The 19766-nt window shown below is 56.5% G+C and overlaps 4 protein-coding genes across 5 annotated transcripts; 2 read left to right on the forward strand and 2 right to left on the reverse strand.

The window, feature by feature from the left end:
- Positions 1–20: 20 nt before the first annotated feature.
- LOC146543334 (bromodomain-containing protein 8-like) lies at positions 21–8761 on the forward strand. The gene is made up of 6 exons (XM_085236982.1): positions 21–4018; positions 4417–4620; positions 6056–6198; positions 6900–6986; positions 7409–7477; positions 8407–8761. The coding sequence occupies exons 1-6, from the start codon at positions 3749–3751 to the stop codon at positions 8624–8626; spliced, it is 993 nt and encodes a 330-aa protein (XP_085093108.1). The 5' UTR covers positions 21–3748; the 3' UTR covers positions 8627–8761.
- A 12-nt stretch (positions 8762–8773) lies between these two features.
- NHP2 (NHP2 ribonucleoprotein) lies at positions 8774–10613 on the forward strand. 2 transcript variants are annotated; one of them, XM_085236983.1, is made up of 4 exons: positions 8774–8976; positions 9053–9122; positions 9187–9292; positions 10371–10613. In XM_085236983.1, the coding sequence occupies exons 1-4, from the start codon at positions 8832–8834 to the stop codon at positions 10470–10472; spliced, it is 423 nt and encodes a 140-aa protein (XP_085093109.1). In that variant the 5' UTR covers positions 8774–8831; the 3' UTR covers positions 10473–10613. The 2 variants fall into 2 exon arrangements, with proteins under 2 accessions (XP_085093109.1, XP_010725180.2); XM_010726878.2 differs by having other exon boundaries at positions 8775–8976; positions 10387–10613.
- A 416-nt stretch (positions 10614–11029) lies between these two features.
- N4BP3 (NEDD4 binding protein 3) lies at positions 11030–16046 on the reverse strand. The gene is made up of 5 exons (XM_085236976.1): positions 15651–16046; positions 13871–14305; positions 13106–13660; positions 12556–12813; positions 11030–12343 (listed from the first exon to the last, which is right to left on the reverse strand). Exons 2-5 carry the CDS (start codon positions 14273–14275, stop codon positions 11771–11773), a joined length of 1791 nt encoding a protein of 596 aa, XP_085093102.1. The 5' UTR covers positions 14276–14305; positions 15651–16046; the 3' UTR covers positions 11030–11770.
- Positions 16047–17631: 1585 nt separating this feature from the next.
- On the reverse strand, positions 17632–19646 carry B4GALT7 (beta-1,4-galactosyltransferase 7). Its single transcript, XM_085236980.1, has 6 exons — positions 19500–19646; positions 19066–19407; positions 18762–18987; positions 18474–18557; positions 18210–18314; positions 17632–18093 (listed from the first exon to the last, which is right to left on the reverse strand). Exons 1-6 carry the CDS (start codon positions 19544–19546, stop codon positions 17938–17940), a joined length of 960 nt encoding a protein of 319 aa, XP_085093106.1. The 5' UTR covers positions 19547–19646; the 3' UTR covers positions 17632–17937.
- Positions 19647–19766: the final 120 nt, after the last annotated feature.

The following is a 19766-nucleotide window of genomic DNA, read 5'->3' on the forward strand; positions in this document are numbered from 1 at the left end:
TAAGCACTGCAGTGCTTTGACGTTAGAGGCAGTACATTAATCATTAGAATGCTGCATAGTGCTTGGATGGAAGGGAAGGTTTCCTGCCTGGGTGTAAGGATATGGCACTCTTGTTATGAAATGGGACATCTGACCATGAAAAGTGGAAATGCTACAGTCTTACTGGAGCTTTCCTTAAGAGACCAGTATATTGAATGCCATGTTATTTGCCTAGAAATTTGAGAAGAGTATGTGAGTTGTGGTGAAAATCTGTTTCTCACAGCTGCAGGCTTGCCTGTATCTGGTTTCACAGCAGAAACTTTTAACTTTTTTTTTTTCAGCTGGTTATTACAGTTCTTAGCAACATAGATGACTGAGTTTAAACTCCTGACAGTGCTCAAGTTACCTGATTTTCTGCTAACTTTTGTGCAATTTTTTGCCCATTTACATTTACAGGAGAAAAGAACAACAAAAAAAATCTCATGGTCCTGATGTTCGCAGCAGCTAGGAGGTGTTTGTGTGTGTGTGTGTGTGTGTGTGTGTGTATGTGTTTGCATGTATGTGTGTGTTTGCATGTGTGCAGGACTCAGCTTTCTGTCACACCAGTTGCAGGAAACAGTCATTACAATTAATATAGAGGGATTGTTACCTTAATTAATAAGAGGTCTTGACTTTCCCAAGTTTTGTGTTGAAGTTTGTTGTGCCTGCTGTGTTGTATACCATGCTTGATTAATGTAAGGTATATTTCCAGCAAGGGTTGCTTTGTACTTGGTGCTAGCAATGTACAGTCCTTTACTTACTGATTCACTGTCCCTCACTGCTGAACTTGGGAACAAATTTCTCATTCGAATTTTTATGGCCTCGATCTCTAGAGACTCTCATGGCACAAAAAGTCAGAGGGTTCTTTTACTTTTTGGTATTTTGTGGAATAATATAAGCTGGCAAAGATTTCTGAGGATCATCTAGTCCAACCTGCTGCTCAGAGCAGGGCCAGCTTGAAAGCTAGAGCAGATTGCTCGGAGCCTTGTCAAGTTCTGAAAATCTGCAAGGATGCAGATTTCATCATCTTTTTGGACAGCTTGTTTCAGTGCTTACCCACCCCCATAGAGTAAACATAGGCTGAATTTCCCTGATGCAGCTTGTCATCACTGCCTCCTCTCCTTTCGACGCTGGCTGTTGAGAAGAGTCTGGCTCTGGCTCCTCTGTAGCACCTCTGCCTCTGTTTGTTTGTGTTGGGCAATGGAAATTCCAGCACGTGGGAGGACCTCTGTCATGCCCACTGGTAACTTGCTTTCATTGTGGAAAGTTGGTCTTCATTCTTACCCTTGGTTTCTTCCTTTAACCATTAGAGGTTTTTTCCTACTCAGAGAGCCCGTGACATTTTAATAACCTGTAATGATGTTGTTTAATAACTTCAAAAATCTGAAATGCAGCTTTCCCCTCTATAGCCCTGTTGCCTCTTTCCCAATTCACCTTCTCATGCTCTGACTCCTCATTTTGTACTTTGCAGTGTTTTGTACTACTCTAAATACAAAGCCCATGCTGCATCTCCTTAATCCACCTTTCTACAGACAGAAATAACAACTGCTCTTTTGTTTTCCTAGTGCTATGGCTAATTCAAACTGCAAGCTACAGCGTATAGGTTTGGTCACTTTATATTTAAGCTTCTTAGGGACTCACGAGTCCAAGTCATTCTGTGGCTTACTCCCCCCCTCCAACTGTTTTAAAACCTCCTCTGCTGACATTTTAATTAGAAATAGTCTCTATCTCAAGAGAAAGTCTCTCTGGGACTTCTGTGATTTCCTCTGTGGCAACAGCTGATAATTACGATTAATGCAGGTTTTCCAACTGACCCTGTTTTCCCACTGAGGTGTTTGGCACTGATGGTGCGTCACCCCCACTGATCATCTGGCAGCTTTCTGCTTCTGATGTTTGTTGTTGTTATTTGCTTTTATGTCTTCAGCAAATTGTTCTTTTTTTTTCTTTCTTTTTTTGCCTGCTTTATTGTGGATTCTACGTTTCATTTGCTGGAGAGCGGGCTTTTATCATTTTCCTTGTTTTGACATGTAAATTCCTTTCAAAGTCCATCTTCTTTATATCTAACAGCTTTTTCTTATATCAGCAGGCGTTGCGCAGCGTCTGATCTCTGCAAAGTGAACTAAAACTTTCCCGTTTGATAACGATTCCCTGTTGGCAACTTATGTAAAGTCCGCAAGGCAGTCCTTAATTAGAGGTTGAATTCCCAATCTTTCATCCCTTATTTTTGTATCAAACTGGTGTGGAACTAAGCAGGCTGTAATTACTTCACTCATCCCGCTTGTCTCACACTAATGCTGCTGTTCAGCTCTCCGGCATCTTGAGTCTTCCAAGATTTAGTGCAGCTGAACATAAGGCCGAAGATCTTTTTAATCAGTGCTTAAGCCCAAGTTACCTAGGCTTCCTGGTTTTAGATGGTTATCCCTCTGGACTGGAGTACAGAAAGATGATCACAAGCGATTGGATTACCCTAGCCTAAGGCTTTTCTGTTCCTTGGCAGAGCTGTGGTGACTGGTTATGCGTGTGCAGCCAGCTCTGCCCACAGTGCAGTGCTTTGGGCACTGGTAGTCGTCAGATGAAATCACAGTTTGCCCAACTCCTTTAGCTGGAAGCTGAGAGCAGGTAGTATTATCTCCTGCCTCATCAAATTTTATCTGCTCCTGCTGCTGTTAACTTTGAAATAGGTTTCGGAAGGGAGGCCAGTGAGATCCCAGCTCTCACTGTAAGTGCATAAAAGAAAAACAAATATGCTCATCCCAAACCCATCGGATTCTTTATTTCTCCCAGTTATGCACCGTAGGCTGCGTTTGCTGCTGTGGTAGCAGTCCTGAGAATGCGAAAGGAAGTCAGTGAGAAATGTGCTTGTTCAAGACCCTGGAAAGATTAGGTTGTACATAATTAACTGAAAACTCTAAAGAGATTGCTAATGAATATGTAGAATTCTCCATGGCATTCTCATCCAGGCAGCTGAGTTCACTAGCAAGATACAGATTTTTCTAAGAGCCATTTACTGTTGTTAGAGTGATTCTGCAACCAGTTCCCCTGACTGCAGAGAAATCATGTTGGACTCATACTCTGGAAGAGACTTAGGCGTGGATTAATGAGTGGAGATGAAAGGAATGGTTTCTTCCATCTTACAAGAAATGCTAACTTTATGAAACGTGTGTAGAACTGATCCATCAGTGGATGAGTGTGTTTGGTTCCAGTTCTGGCTCAGGTACACCAGTCACCACCATCCAGTTAAATCACAGCTGTCGTTTTCAGCACAAAGGTTCTGTAGTGTTTGTAATAAGTTATTTCCAACGTAAAAAGTTCTTATGGTACAGTGAGGGAACTTCCAGTGAGTGGATGACCCTTGGAGTCACCGCTGGCTCACGGCTGTCAGCAGCATGACTTGGTTTTGAACTTGCTGCTGCCTGTTATCAGTGCCCAAACGTGTAGCATCAGACAAAGCCAAATGCTCCAAAGAAACTTAGCATTCCCTGAGCACCAGCTGGGGGAGAGCACAGCAAAAGCACTGGAAAATCATAATTCACTTGCTCTGAAATGTCAGTTTGTGTTGCAGAGCTACAGCCCTGCCATGTGTTGTTAAGTGTGGGCTTAGGAGTAGGCTGCTCGCCTCGCAAAGTTCTTGCTGTGTTTTGGCTCTCTGAGTAAGGAAATGAACTGGACTTCGTAGTTCTGGATCAGGGTACAAAGAAATTGCTGTTTCTCTCTTTGTGTTTGTTTGCAGATGGGCCATCCCTGGGTGTGGTGCAGTTCTGAGTCGGAGTCAGAGGACAGTGACTTACAATCTCTTCTCAGCTGGCATTCAAGTTTGGATCTGGAAGTGGGAAACTGGAGGGATACCGAAGAGGTGGCTATAGGGAAGCCGGAGGAAAGCAGCCAAGAGACAGACAGCAGGCTGGAGTTCAGTGATCCTCTCTGGGAGGATGATAGCGAAGACTTCCAAAAGGCAGAGAGGCAATACGAAGATGACAGTCTTCTCCAGTTCTTCTCAGAGGTACAGCTGTTTGGATGACAGCAAAGTGGGCTGCGTAGTTCTGGCCTTGAAATAAGTAGAGTTTTCAGTCTCTCCACCATTCTGACAACAGAAATATTTTGGGGGAAATACAGGTGCCCAGAGTTAATTTGCTCCCTATTCCAAGCCTAGTCCTTGCTCTCGTTTAAAGCTGGCACAGCAGCCAGGCAGCTGCTTTGCCAAAACACAGCTCACCCTAAAGCACAGAGATGTCACTGAGCTGACATTGAAATAACAACACAGGGCTTCATCAGAAGATTTTGCAAGGATTCCTAAAAATGGAAAGACGTGAGTGAGCGAAAGCAAAAATAGTATTTGTGCTGCTTATTTTTTCTTCCCTTTGCCTTCACAATTTGAAGCAATAAATCTCTGCATTACAGATAACCCAGTTGCTGGAACCTCTCCGTGTCAGCTGCACAGATTCAGCAGAGACTCTATGGGATTATTCTGGCTCTGGGAAGCAGGATGATGGGGAAGATCTAAGATGCCAGGAAGAGACCACCAGGACAGTTGTCTCAAGAGCAGAGGAAAGTCAGCCACATGTCCTAGCAGAAGATGAAAAAGAACACTTCCCAGGAAGAGAGGTAGGGGACAGGTGGTCCTAAGAGAGATGAGATGGTGAAGGAAATCATCTCTAGCAGAGATGGGGAAGTCCCATGTTCCAGCTGGGGAGAGAGGAACGCAGACAAGGAGACAGCAGGGAGGTGAATGCAAAGGAAATGTATGAGGGGAAGGATGGTTTTTGTGTATGGATGTGCATCTTTATGAACAGGAAGCTTGTTACAGATCAAACCCTCAGATGTGAGTTGGAGGAATTGCTCCTTGGCAATACAAAGGTGACTCATGAGAGCTGGCAGTCTGCTCCCAGGTTTAATGCAAGACTGGAATACTTGGTTTGTTCTAATTACTGTGTTATGCAGCACACAGCTTGGCTGGTTTCAGGCCCACGTGGATGTACAAGCAATACCAATAACCATCTGCCCCAGGAGACCATCATGTCTTGGAAGCAGGCACTGTCTAGCCTGTGTTTGCACTAATCCTGCGTCTGGGGGACACTCAGCTCTCACCAGTCTGCGAGGTGTTGCTGGAACAAGCTATAATACCACAGCAGTGGAAGAACAGTGCCCAGTTTTTCAATCCAGTACTCAGTTTGTTGCCTTGCACACTTAGACACTGGAGGCAGAAATTATTTCCAGGGTTTTTCTGTGATTCTGTACCAAGGGACTTCGTTTAATGGGAAAGTATTGGTGATAGGTGGATGGTTGGACTAGATGATGTGGGAGGTTTTTTTCCAACCTTGGTGGTTCTGTGATTCTGTACTAAGGGTTTCACATTTCACCTGTTAAGCCTGAACAGGGTTATTCTGAACAGTTCCCTTGTGATCTGCCCAGTGGTCAAAGCCATACATAGCAGTGTCTGTGTTCCTTCTGAGGAGTCTGCTCTGTGCTTCAGATCTCATGTTAGGCAATTCTCAAGAGTCCCACTTCTGGACTCCAGAAATCCTCTTTCCTTGCATCTCCTTTTCCATTTTATTGGAAAATCACTGCGCCAACAGCACAACTCTCCTTCTTGGCTGAGTCTATTCTCTGTCATTTTCATGTGGGAGTTTTTGAGGAAACAACTCTGTGCACTCCTGGGGATCCTGTTTTCTGTGTCTTGAGGTTTAACAAGCCTGAGGCAGTCTTACCTCAGCTCCTGATTGCCCTCTGTATATCCATGACTCTTCCCAGAAAAGAAGACAGACACACCTCTGGGCACCAGTCATCTCCACAGTGTTTGTGTTAGCTGGAGGTGGTTATGATCCAAGAGATCAAACCCAACTGTTACTGGAGTCTTGGCCAGCACAATGAAGATCTGAATAAGGTCAAACATCATCTTCTAGAATAATATAGAGAGAAGTAGCTCCTATCTGAAATTGGATGCACTAAGAGCATATGCTGCAGGCTGGTTTCTGCTTAAGGGATTCAAATGGTGGGCTGCCATTTTAACCAGATCTCCATTTTCCTCTGTGCTCTTCAGGACAAGACTCAAGAGGCACCTGGAGAAAAAACTCTGTGTGAGCCAGATTCACAGGAGATTAACCAAGCCCAGGACCAAGATGATAGCGACTGCACTTCTGCAGACCCCATGTTGGGCTCCACAAGCCCTGCCAACCCGCAGCTGTAAGTCTGTCTGCACTCTGGCAGGTGTACCAGAACAACTGTTTCCTTTGATTCACATGAGAAGATGTATGTGGCACAGGTCACCTCTAAGAAGGTGAAATACCCGTGGAGAGCAGGAGGGAAGGAGCTAATTTGTACTGTCCCTATGGGTCTGCCAGTATTTTTTAGCACTTATCCCAAAAGTAAGTAATAAGAATAGTGGTTAAATAAGGTTAACTGGAAAATACATGTTTCTTCAAGGCAGCGAGGCTTTGTGTGAGCTTGGCATTGTGCTTTATTAGGTAATGTCCAGTCCAGCTCTTAAGAGAGGCATTACCTTTAAGCAAGCACAGGCTTGTCAGTCACACATGGGCTTTACCACTTGTATGATTACCTGGGCTGTCTTTAGAAGGAATACCGTAATTTCATGGGATAGGAATCTGAGTTTAAAAATGTAAAGCTCTGAACTTCAGAGTAGTGTGAGCTTTTCTGTCCAGCTTGCCCCTTAAAGCTGGGCAGCTCTATCCTTGTTCCAGCATGTCACCCTGCATCTTCCTGCATTCTGGATGCTTAGTTGTGTGTTCAGATGCAGAACACTTCCACCATTGCTTTGTGTAGCTAAAGAAAAAAGATCTCTGGGCTTTATCCATCTGGATGTGGTGGGTGCACCAATTCATGCTTTGTCTCAAACGTAACAATCTGGCATTATATACTCTCCACAGGATGCAACTGAGCTGGGATAACCCCATGCAGCATTCTCATTTCAAAAGAACTGTCCTGTCCATCTGGAAGATGATAGCCAGTCACAGGTATGTAGGGGCAAAGGGTCAAATTGACATTATATTATGTGCCAGTTCCCATGTCACCTTGTCCTCCCTTCCACAACAGCCGCCACAGGATGGTGTGTCTCTCCATGGCTTTGCTTCTGGCTGCTCTTGCAACAAGAACAGCTGTGTGCTGCAAAGATTGAGAGAACACTGCATATTTATTTCCTCTGTGTAACATGCCAGAGTCCAAGTGTTGCTTCCTACACAGCTGGCAAAGACAGCTTCAGCAAGGGGCTCAGCCTCCTCCCATGCCTGGCTGTGCCGGCTGCTGAACACCAGAAGCTGCTGATGAGCTGTGGCCCTCATGGCCATGAGTAAGAGGCAAGCATTGGTCCTGCTGCCATGTTGTCTTTAGCCCCTGCTCAAGGGCAGACAGAGGTCATTTTTTGTGCTTGTCCCTGTAGATGCAGTGGCCCGTTCCTGAAGGCAGTGTCAGACAAACAAGCTCCTGGGTACAGTGAGGTGGTGAAGAGGTAAGTTTGTGGAAGAACTATTCACTAGCTGATTTCTCTCTGTTTTCTCTGCCTTCTCTGGCACCCAACAACTGGTTCGGGTCATCTCTGGTTCCAAAACACTAATGGGACTGCTTCCTTCCTTCTGTCCCACCGACTCTGGCTGCCATCAGCATCTCCCACTGACTGACTTCTGTTATCAAAACTCCCTTCCAGGTGACCAGGACCTGGAAGTCTGCAGTGACCATGGTGCTAACATGCACTGTGCCTGCCCTTTGCTGGCCTTGCATGGACTGATGTACTGCAGATCAGGTCTGCAGCTGTGCCCCCTGCCTGAGCTGGGGATTCAGCCTCTGCAGCCCAGCAGTTTCCATGTTGGAAACCGGTGTCTCTGTCAGTATCCATTCTGCTTTTTCCCCAAATGTAGTCTCAGTGGAGAAGTAGGTTATAAGAATATTTCCCAGATAGATTAAGGGCATTTTTCAGAGCTGAATCATGTTCTATTCTGGTCACAGTCATCCTCTCTGCAGCCATTCATTTTCTCATTGTGTCAAAATAAGAGAAGTCATATTTATTCCCCGTCACGTTCCCCTATCAGCAGTGCTATTTTGGCTAGCGGCACCATTTGATTTTAAGGGGTTTTAATAGATCCCTATTTTAGCAACTTTTCTTTCTCCACCAAGACCTGGGCTGACTTCATGAGAACTAATGGGCTCGCTCTTGAATTCCCCGCAGCTCCTCATCACATTTGTTAGAAGTGACAGCTGATGGCCTGCCAGGCTGCCCGATGACAAGTACCACGCTGGCGGAACTCTGTCTAACTGAAATGAAACAAACACTCCTCACTGCCCCGCTTAGCCCCAGGCGCTAAAACTGCTTGCAGAGAGCTGTGCTGTCAGGGCCGTGACGCAAACAGTGCCTTCAGCTCTCCTTCCATGTCCCTCCTGCAGGCCCATGGACCTGACCAGCATCAAGAGGGGTCTGGCCAAGGGCCACATCCGTTCCTTGGCGCAATTCCAGTGCAGCCTGATGCTCATGTTCCAGAACGCCATCATGTATAACGCCGCCAACCACCACGTGCACCGCATGGCGCTGGAGATGCGCCGCGAGGTGCTGGAGCAGATGCAGATGCTGGGCGAGGCCCTGCTCCGCTCGGAGCACCGCAGGTAGCGGGGCGCCGCGGGGCCGGGCAGCGGCCAGCGCTCGGCGTCGGGGCGGGCCGAGGGGCGGGGCGCGGGGCCGGGCGCCGCTCGTCATTGGTTAAGGCGGCACGGGGAACGGCGCTCATTGGCTGGCGGTCACGCAGCGGTTGTAAATCGCTCTGCCGGGCCTTGCGTGCCCCGGAAGTGGAAGCGGCCGCCGGCGGGTCGTGAGCATGGCGCGCGAGAAGCAGGAGGAGGCGGCGGCGGAGGCCGCTCCCGAGTTCTCGTACCGGGAACAGCTCGAGCACCTGAACCCCATCGCGCAGCCGCTCGCCTCTCGCAAGCTGACGCGCAAGCTCTACAAGTGTATCAGGAAAGGTGTGGTGGGTGCCGGGAGCGGGGCGGAGGGGCTGGCCGGGGCCGCGCAGCTCCTCACGCGGTGCCTCTCTTGCAGCGGCCAAGCACAAGCAGATCCGCCGGGGCGTGAAGGAGGTGCAGAAGTTTATCAACAAAGGCGAAAAGGGGTAAGCCACGCCTTCACCCTATGGCACGGCGCGGGGCGGCCGCTGACACGGGTTCTATCTGCAGGATCACGGTGCTGGCCGGCGACACGCTGCCCATCGACGTGTACTGCCATATCCCCATCATGTGCGAAGACAGGAATCTGCCCTACGCTTACGTCCCCTCCAAGTCGGTAAGGAGGAGCCCGTGCTGGTTGGCTGCAGCTCGGCTGCTCTGTGCCAGGGCTGTGCTGGGGAAGGAGGCATACGTGGGGTGCCTAGCAAAGCACCCGGTGCTTGGGTCGTGCCAGAGCATAAGGGGGGCGAACAGCCACAGCCCAGATGTAGAGCTGTTTTGCGACAGGACCCCAGAACTGTTTGCCCCAGTGGAGCTCTCTGGGGCAGAGCCAGGACAGATCTCTTCTTTCTCCTTTAGTTCTGAACTGGGACCTGGATGCATACAGAAAGGAAGCACTGGCCAAGGTGTGGTTTTGGGAGATGTCCCTCCCTGCTCAGACCAAGGGTTAGAGGTGGTCACTGCCTTCTCTGCTCCGGGTGAGGAGTGGGACACAAGAGGCCGATGTCAGGCACTTAATGGCACATGGCAGCCCTGCTGGGCAAAACTAGGAAATGGCTTCTTGGGCTGCATCAGCAGAAGGGTGGTATCAGGGCAAGGGACGTGATTGTCTTCCTCTGCTCTGCCCTCCCCTCATTAGGCATCACATGCTGCATCCAGACCTGGGGCGCTCAGCACAAGAAGGGTTTTGAGCTGTTGGAGTTTGTCCAGAGGGGGACCACAAAGATGCTCAAAGGGCTGAAGCACCTCTCCTATGAAAAAAGGTTGAAGGAGCTGGGCTTATTTCACTTGGTGAAGGCTCTGGGGTGGCCTTGTTGCAGTACCTGAAAGGAGATTTATAAGCAGGAGGAGGACCAACTTTTAACATGATTTAACAGTGATAGCACAAGGGGTAATGGCTTTCTACTAAGGAGGGAAGGTTTGGGTGAGATGTTAGGAAGAAATTCGTTACTCAGAGGTTGGTGTGGCACCAGCACTGCTGCCCAGAGCTGCAGGTGCCCCATCCCTGGAGGTGCTCAGGACCAGGTGGGATGGGGCCCTGCGCAGCCTGAGCTGGTGGAGGCAGCCAGCACAGGGCAGGGGTTGGGACTGGATCAGCTTTAAGGTCCCTTCCAATGCAACTATTCTGAGTTGCCTGCTCTCAGGAGCTTGCGGGGCCACCTTCCCGTGTCCCAGCAGGGTGTGTCTATCTACAGCCTTCTGCTTCTGCAGGACCTCGGGGCCGCAGCCGGCTCAAAGCGACCCACCTGCGTCATCCTGCTGAAGCCACACGAGGAGTACCAGGAGGCCTACGATGAGTGCCTGGGGGAGGTGGAATCCCTGCCGCTGCCCTTGTGACCTCCGGGGGCGCCATCTCTACGGTTGGGGAGTGGGGGGGGGGTCACCGTTGTGGTGGGGAGCGCTGATTGAATGTGAATAAAGCTGTTGGGATGTTTGTAGGACCGCTCCCGGTGCTCTTTGGGGTGCCGGTCCGCCACACGCAAGGGGGCGCTCGGCGTGAGGGGGTGGTGCCGGGGCCGGCTGCTGCGCTGCGGGAGTTGGGGGCGGCTGTTGTTCCCTGCGGCGTCGCGCGCGCGCGTCGCGGGCCGCTGCTGGGGGCGGGGGGTGAGGCCCGTCCCGACGGCGGGGCCCCGGAGCCGCCCCGCGGGGCTCGGTCGGTCCCTCGGGCCCCGGCCCCGCCGTGAGTCAACGCTGTGCGATGCCCGAACCGGTTGTGCCGCTCGCTCCGCGCCGCCTCCCTCCTTGCCGCGCCGGCTGAGCCGGGCGGGAGCCGCGGAGCGGGGGCGACCACCGGGAGCGGGGCCCGAAGCCCGGGCTGCAGAGCCGCGGCTTTCAAAGGAAGCAGAAGCCGGAGGAGCGAAATCTAGGTTTATTGCAGGAAAGGCCGAGGACGTTACAAGCACGGCCCAGGGCTGCTTCTACGCCTCTCCCCGTGCCCTCGGAGGAGATACGGGGGTGCCCCATCCCTGCTCCCATCTCTCCCGTGGCGCTGCCTCCTCCCAGCCCAAGGACTCCGTGCGGGGGAGCTGCATTAACCATCCCTTACCCCAGCAGCCCCACGACACGGAAAGAGCCCAGCTGCAGCGCTGGAGCAGCTCCCCCTCTCCCTGCATGCAGCTCCTCCGGGGCCTTCCCAGCAGCAGCAGCACCACCTCGGCCAGACCCAGGGCACTGAGAGCTCCCAGGACCCCGTTGGAACCCACAAAAGGGCCGTGGGGATGGGGACAGGGCTCGAGCCTCTCCCTTAGCATGATTATTAAGTTACGGGTTGAAGGGAAAAGGGGAACAGAGCGGGAGGGATGGGGAATGGCTCACAGGGCATTCGGTCTTATGCCCCCAATGGTAGAAGGGAGTGCAGGGCAAATGATCCCGGAGTCAGAGCACGGGGCACATGCAAGACCCCTGGTACAGATGATCCCCCCTCCAGCGAACACCCCTGATGGGCCCGAAGCACTGTAAGAAGGAAAAGTTCCCTTGTGGTGATCAGTCCTTCTCCCCAGGGCGGCAATGAGTGGCGAGTCCTTGTGCAGCCCCTGAGATCATCCATTGCAGCAGCAAGAGACCCCCCTTCACGGTCCCACAGGCATCGTGCTGCTCAGATCTTGGAGGACTCCACCCGCTCAATCCATGGCGAGTCAGCCCCAACATCCCTGGGCTCCGAACGCAGCTGCCGCAGCTCCCGCTCCAACACCTGGCTCCGGTGGTACATCTCCATGTAGCTGGCCTGGAGCTCCCGCTGGTACCGCAGCACCTTCTCCTTCTCCTCCTGCCAGGTTTTCCTCTCCAGCTCAAAGTTCACAGCCTGCAGCTGGCCCTGGCGCCGCTCCCGTAGCAACTCTGCCCATAGCCACTCCACCTGCCGCTCCAGGGGCTCCGCTGAGTCGCTGTGGAGGCCCCGGCACTTGGAGTCATCCGTTTCACAGCCAGGGAAGTCCTGGCATGCCGGCATGGGGTCATCGCCCAGCGGCAGCGAGGTGCCAGGCTCCGCGGGGCTCTGGAGGGAATCAGCCAGTTGTGCCAGCTGGGAGTCCCTGGCCTGGACCTCCGCCTTGGCCTCCCGCAGCTGCGTCTTCAGGCTGAAGATCTCACCCAGCTTCTGAGCCATCTCTTCCTGGGTGTCCCGGAGCTGCTGCTTCAGCAGGGAGATTTCTGCTGCCTTCTGACACACCTGCAAGGCACAGGTGAACAATGAGGAAGGAGTGGAATCTCAGGGGAGGCAGCACCCCCGACTGTCAACACAGCGTCACTGGGAGACCATGAGAATCATGCCTGGCTCTTCCCCCCATCTTGCATCCACAAGTGATAGAGCAGAGAACCACTGCCCCATCCTGGCCGCACAGCCTGAAGGGCGGCAACAGAGAGGGACAGAAGGGGACTCACCTCCCACTTGGTCTCCTCCAGTTTGGGGCTGACACGCTCACCCTGGGACTGCCGGAGCTTGGTCTCCTCGCACTGGCACTGCTGCATGCTCAGCTCCTCCTGCAGCCGCTTCTTCTCTTGCTGTGCCTTGTAGAGCTGCAGCTGCAGCGCCCGCTGGCCGCGCTGTGCCTGCTGTGTGACCTGCTGCAGCCTGGCCACATACATCTGTTTCAGGTCCTCCAGCTCGTCCAGCCACAGCCGCTGCTTGTCCTCAAACGCCTGCCAGCACAGAGAGACACTGGTGAGGGTCCACATCCTGCCCCTGTGTGGGACAGTGCCTGGAAGGATCCCAGGAGGTCCTACTGCCAGGACGTCCCCAGCTAGACCCAAGGAACAGAGCTTCAGTAACAGGTTCCCAGCCTGATTTTGCAGATGCTCCTGCCCCACGGGCCATGACAGTGGATTCTCTCATGTTTGAGCACCCACCAGCCATCATGGCAGGGCACCAGGTCCTTCACAGCTCCTTCCACCCAGTCACCACCTCCCCATAGCCGCCCGCCCCACTTCTCACCTGCGCGAAGGGGTCCTCGGTCTCACTGAGGCTCCTCTTGAGCTGCCGCAGCTCTCCCCCAGTCTCCTTCAGCCGATCCTCCAGCTGCTTCACCGCATCTTCCAGGGAGTAGGTGAACTCATAGGGCGGTGGGGGCTCCCCAGGGCTCTGCAGCCGGCTCAATGTGGCCATGCTCTTGCAGGACAAGGGTGCCTTTTCAGGAGCCAGGGGGTCCCTGGGGCTCCGGGACACCCTGTCCAGGGAACCCCCAATGTGGTTGATGTGGCCCATGGAGGCGCTGAACTGGCTCTGGGCAGGCTTGAGGCGGGAGCCATAGGAGGGGAAGCTCTGGATGGAGTTGTGGCTGGAGTCAGAGGCTTCATCCAGGCTGATGGCGTGGAGCAGGTGGGTGCGGAGTGGGCCATGCTGTGGGGCCGCCGTGGTGCTCTGTGACAGCAGCGTGTGCAGGCTCCCGTTGCTCTTGGACAGCTTCTGCCCCTTGGATGAGGAGAGGCCTTGCATGGAGACCAGCCCCTTCCCAGTCACTGCCTTGAAGGCCGAGGGCCTGATGCGGCACTGGAAAACACAAGCGAAATCAGGCTGGGCCCCACCAGCACACACCATGCCCAGCTCCACTCAGAGAAAATACACGCTCACAGCCTCATCCCTTCACCCAAATATCCAAATCCCCACGTCCCACCTCCCATTCTTGGCACATTCAGCTCATCCTCCAGCCCCATCCACCCCAGAGCAGGACACGCTTTAGGGACAAGTCTCATATTTCACCTTGTCGAAGCGGCCCCTCTCAGGCAGCGAGCTTTTGGAGAAGTCAGCTCCGCGGTGATGCTCCCGGGAGCAGCGCTCAGGGGATCGGTTCTCGCGGTCACTCTCGTAGTCCCGCTTGTAGCACGCTCCTGATGCCTGGTGCTTCCGTTCCGACCGTGTCTCCTTTTTGGCTCCGTGCAGGTATCCGAAGAGCTCCCGCTGGCTCGGCCCCTTTCGCAGCAAGCCATCAGGCTGCCGAAGCCCCCGTGTGCCCCCCAGCGGGGCCCGCAGCTCCAGGGGGGACAGGTCCTGCTTCTCCACCAGGCTGCCCACGCTGCCCATGCTGCCAACGGGCACAGAGGAGAGGTAGGTGCCGAGGACGCGGGTGTCGGGCTCACAGCTCACAGGGCCTTGTGCTGCTGCCATGGAGAATCAGAGAAAAGCCCGGTACCAGCACTGCCGAAGGAGAGACAAAGTCAGCACAGCGGTGTAAACAGGACCGCAGGCCCATCACAGATACCCTGCTTGCAGCAGAGGTGTGGAGATGACCATTCAGCCCCACATCCTAGCACTCAAATGAGGGGGACCCCAAAGGGCCCCCCTTGGCGGCCAAGCAAGCAGGGCTCTGTCGTGCACGGGGCAGCGCAGGGGTGGGGGCTCCCCGCTGCCACCCCCCATGGCTCAGCGCCTCCCTCCCACACCCAGCCCCACCTCCCGCCCGCGGCCGGGGCTGCCACCAGAACAGGCACCTGCCGCCCAGCCTGTTCGGGAGGGCGAGTTCAGCAGCCGGCAGCACCTGCCTGGGCCTGGCGCCAGCCTCGGCCCGGCGGCACCCAGCCGCCCCTTCCCGGGAACCCCTATATGGCACCGGTCTTCCCCCTCCCCATACCCGTGGCTACCAAGGGCCAGCACCGGCCTTAGGGCTGCCCAAGACCCCCGGTCCATCCCTTCTCAAGGGCTGGAGGAGGATGCTGCTACAAATGACCCTGAGGTGGTCCCAGCCTTTTGGCTCAACCTCTCCCTGAGACGTGCACATCAGCCCGCAGCCCAGCACAGCCGGACATGGGACGGGAAGGGGAAGGACGCAGATGGGACAATGCAGGCTTCCTGCACAGGTGGCCGGACCCTGGGGGAGGAAGGCGGGCAGCAAGAGTTCGGCCTCAGTGCCTCATCCTCGAGCAGCGGGGAGGGCTTGCTGGGGATCTTCAGGCCCCCGACCCTCAAATTACAGCCTGAGGGGGAACCTCGGTTCTGGAATGAGGGCCGGGGGGCCCGAGGCTCCCCGCCAGGCCCCGTCTGTCGGGCCTCACCCAGGAAGCTGCCCTGGTTCTCAGCACACACGCCGGGTAAACAAACACCCCGCTTTTAATTGCTGCCACGCACAAACCTGTCTGACAGCTCCCGGCCTGCGCTGTCACCTCCCTCCCTCGGCTCAGCACCTGCTCCGGGCACCGCCGGCGCGGAGAGGGGGGAACCGGGCGGGGAGAACCCGGGGGGGCGCGGGCCCCGGCCCGGAGCACGGCACCGCCGAGGCCCCTTTCCGCGCCCCGGGCGCTCGGCGGCGGCAGCGCCATCGGCCCCGGGAGCGGGGAGCGGAGCGCGGCGTAGCGCACGGGGCGATGCTCGGCGGATCCCGCGGGAATCCGGGGCCGCGCTCGGCCGAGGCGCGCCGCAGCCCGAGGACAAAGCGCCGCGGCCGCGCGGAGGGGCGGGGGGGCGGCACCGGGGCACCGGGGCACCGTCCGGGGGCTCTGGGGGGTCACCGGAGCGGGAACCGGCGGCGGGGCCGGGCCGCACTCACCATGCCGGCGGCGCTGCGGTCCACGCGCGGCTCCGCTCCTTCCCTCGCCGCGTTTGAACGCGCCCCTCGGCCGCGGCCGCGCGGGGAGCGGGCGGAGCCGGCAGCGGCAAATCGCGGCGCGGAGGCGGGAGGCGCCGGGGCGGGGCGGCTGCGGGGAGGGGCGGCGGAGCCTGGCGGCGCGGACGCGGTCCCCCGCGGCCTCCCCGGGAGCGGAGCTCCGAGGTTCGACCCCGCGTGCCGCCGCGTGCCCCGGCCGCCGCCGAGGTGTCCGTGCGGCACCGCGAGGCCACGGAGCGTCCCTCGGCCTTCCGGCTGGGTGACCCGCAGCGCTGCGGCGTGCCGCATCCCGGCGCCTCGGTGCCCGCCCTCCCGCGGAGGGTTGGCGCTCGCGGCGTCCCCAGCCGAGGTTCGGGGCCGCCCACATCCGCCCTGCTCTCTGCCAGCTCCCCCTCGGTGCGTGCTGCCAGCGCTCACCCACACGCACACGCCGTCCCCGCACGCTCGGTGCGGTGGCGAGGCTCTCGCCGCGTTCCCTGCAGCCACGTGGCCTCCGAGGTGCGGGGCTGCGGCCCCGACCCCCCCGGGGCTGCTGGGAGCGCAGCCAGGCGCTGCTCCCGGGCGGGCAGCTCCGAGCGGGGTGTCATCCATCTGTAAAACGCGGTGGGGAACGGCCTCGGCCTTTCCCGCTGCGCCTTTGCTAAGAGCCCGGTGCGTGGGGAGAGCGGCCCCGAGCGACCTCCGAAACGCATTCAGGGCTATAAAAGGAAGCCGGGTCCCCAGCGAGGTGCCTCTGCCACAAAAGCACCCGGCGGATGAGGGGGCTGCGAGCAGAGCTGCGAAATAACTGCCAGGCAGCGGGAGAGGAGCCTGCAGCGCTGAGCGAAGTACGAGCTGCACATATGCTCGCTGCTTTCTGCACAGCTCTGTGAAACTGTGCCATCTATTTCGAACAGCGTGGAGAGACACTTTTATCTGTGCTCTGGCATGGCACACAGCTGATGGACACCAGCCGATCCCAAAATCTGAGCGATGGAAAGTGGCTGGGGCAGCTGCAATGCCATGGACCTTCTAGAGGTGATGATGGGCTGGCATCTTCCCCTTCCCTCCCCTCAGCAAAGGACACTGTGGGGGTTGGGGATGCCTGCATGCATGCATTGGAAACAACCTGTGCGCTACATGCAGAACAAAAATGGCTGCGACTGGGTGTCAAGACTGATTTGCCAGGTGGAGAGGCCTTCGAGGCTCTGGGATGGCACATCCCCTTCTGCCCTGGGGCAAGGACAGGCCTGGAGCTGGGGAGGAGCTCATACTGCCTGCGCGTGGGATGATGCAAGGAGCAAGGGCTGGTCCTCATCACAGCTTTGACCCTTCCATGAAGGCACCACACTGGTGTGTGCAACACCAACTCCTCCTCTGCAGCAGCAGATGATGGCAGGAGCCACCAGAATCTGCTCCCTGTGGTTCACAATCCCTGCACTCAGATCCAGCATTGCCACTTCCCTCAACCCAGGGCTCCTACCAGGAGCTGCCATGTCTCCGTGAGACAGGAACCACTTGGCTTCCTGGGATGGCGACAGCTTCCATCTGCAGGCACCCAGCAAAGGAAGTGCTCTAGGAGACAGCAGCACCTGAAACGTGCCAGTGCCCCAGAGCGGCCCCACACCACCTGTGTGCCAGCACAAGCAGCATGGCAGCAATTCACCTTGCAGCACAAGCAGAGGTCAGGCCAGGATGCAGGAGGAACCCAGAGCTGGCAGGGGGTAGAGAGACCTTCCTAGCATCCCCACTCCTGGATCCAATCTGGGGTGCCCCGGGTGCCTTCCCAGCAGCCAGGGAGGGATGTTCCCCCTCACTCCCTACCTCCTGCCCCAGGATACTCTCCCAGCAAACAGTGGCAGTGCATCTGCTGCCTCCCACGGGCTGCTCCTGCTTCTGTTCCCTGTGGCTGCCTGCAGCAGGTCCCCGAGCCACTGCGAGCAGATGCCTTGATAGTTCTTTATTGTCCTCTGAACTGGGTGGCAGCTCAGCCATACCCAGCACAGGAAAAACGCCTCCTGCACCTGCCCTGGGAGACAGCAGCATCACTCACAGCAATGCCATGGAGTCCTGCTCTTGGCCTCTTCTGCTGATCCCAGCAAATTCAAGCACTCAGCCCTTTCTGCTCCTCTGGGTCCTGCCAGCAGCACCGTGCTGGCCTGCTGCAAAACTCTGCCTTGCTCCAAAGCAGCTCGGCGCAGCCCTGGCGTCTTGACATGAGCACAGCACATGCTGGCGCATGAGACACAGCTCAGCCAAACGTGCACCACGGTGTCTCACTCATGTCGCAGTCCAACAAGATGTTAAGGACAGTGCAGGGGGCTCCTGCCACAGTCAGAGCAGTCCGTGACTCAATCCGGTATCTCACGTTGTTCAGACCTCCCTCCCGATCCACCTTAAACTGCTCCTGAGGAGAAGAAAGAGCATTCAGGGCAAAGCATCTGTTGCTGAGATAGACAGCAGAGTGGGCAGGGAAGGACTCAGAGCACGTGGCAATCACAGCCTGCATCTCTCACAGCTCACCTGCTTCTGTGCAGCAATGCGCTTCTGGTCTCTCTTCCTCCAGGCTGGATCGTGAAGGTGCTGGAATGTCTCATACCCAGTTGTGATTCCGGAGGGACGGTGAACCTGGGAGGAGAAAAACGCTTCCACACGGCTCCTGAAAGCCTGCCCGCATGTGGGAAAGCCACCTGCCCCTCGTGCCAGCCCTGGTGGCTGCAGCAGGGGACAGGAAGGAGGATGAGAAGAAGGGCATCTTCAGCCAAGGAGGCCCCCGAGCACACTCACCTGGAGACCAGCTCCTTTGATGCGTCGATAAAACTCATCGTCCTCCCGTCCCCAGCCCCAGAAGCGGTTGGACATGCCATTGCACTGCAACAAGAGCGGCACCGCACTGCTCTCCTGCAGCAGCCAAACACCACCACCACCCCCAGCCCCGAGCACGGCTGCAGCCTGCACTGTGCCATCAGCTCAAACCACAGATTCCTTTTCTCTCTTTCAAAGCGTTGGGCACAATACACATGCCAAGATTTCACTGTACACCCAACCGCAAAGCAGGAGGGGGGTTAAGCTCACCATCTCATAATGCTGCTTGGTGAGCAGCAGGATCCCTCCCACGTAGGTTTTGTAGTGGTACAGCGGGTGCAGCTCTGGGGATGCCACATGGAAGGGCCCGGCCTCGGGGAAGCCATAGTCCAGCTGCTCGTTGAGGGGCAGCAGGTCGACGTCGTGCATGGCGATGTAGTCCGTGTCATTGCCACTCTCCAGGAAGCCCACGTTGATCAGCGACGCTCTGTTAAACCTGCAATGGAACCGGGTTCACATCGCCGCCCTCTGCATGCGCACCACACGGAACCCCCTGGCTTTGCAGCTCCTGTACCTGAAGTGGTCCACCTGGTTGAGCACCAGGATGTGGTGGCGGATCCTCTTCTTGCTGAGGAAGCGGTGCATGTAGGGTACGAAGGCCAGCAGCTCCTCGAAGCGCTCGCGGAAGGGCACGAGCACTGCCAGGCGGTGCGGCCCCCACGAAGGGTCGTCGGCCGGCGGGGCGGGGGGTTCGGGCGGGCAGGGCGGCCGGGGGGCCCCGCGCCGGGGGGGAGCCGCTTCGCCCGAGCAGCTGAGCTGCAGCCAGAGCAGCGAGGCGAAGCCCAGCAGCAGCGCGAGGAAGAAGAGCTGGAAGATGGAGAACTTGCCGGCCAGGAAACCCAGGAGCTGCGGGGAGCTGGGGCACAGCGGGCGGTCAGCGGGGCTCCTTCCCGTCCCCCTTCCCCCTCCCCACCCCACGTCCCGTCCCCCCGCACCGCCCCCGCTCACCCGCCGCCCCGCAGGCGCAGCGCGGCTCTCCGGCGGCCCGGCCCCATGGCGGACCCGGGTCCCGCCGCCGGGACACGCTGGCCGGGCCGTGCCGTGCCGTGCCGTTCCCCCGGAAACAAAGCCACGGCACCGGCGTTCCGCTCCGCTCCTTCCGCCCGGCGGGGGCGGAACCGTGCTGGAACCCTCCCGCGCCCGCTGCCCCCCCTGCTAGGACCCATTCCCCCCCCTTTTCTTCTCCCCTCCATTCTCCGTTCCCGTCACGTAGCT

Source organism: Meleagris gallopavo, chromosome 15, assembly GCF_905368555.1.
Source record: "Meleagris gallopavo chromosome 15, MGAL_WU_HG_1.1, whole genome shotgun sequence".
NCBI classification, from domain to species: domain Eukaryota; kingdom Metazoa; phylum Chordata; class Aves; order Galliformes; family Phasianidae; genus Meleagris; species Meleagris gallopavo.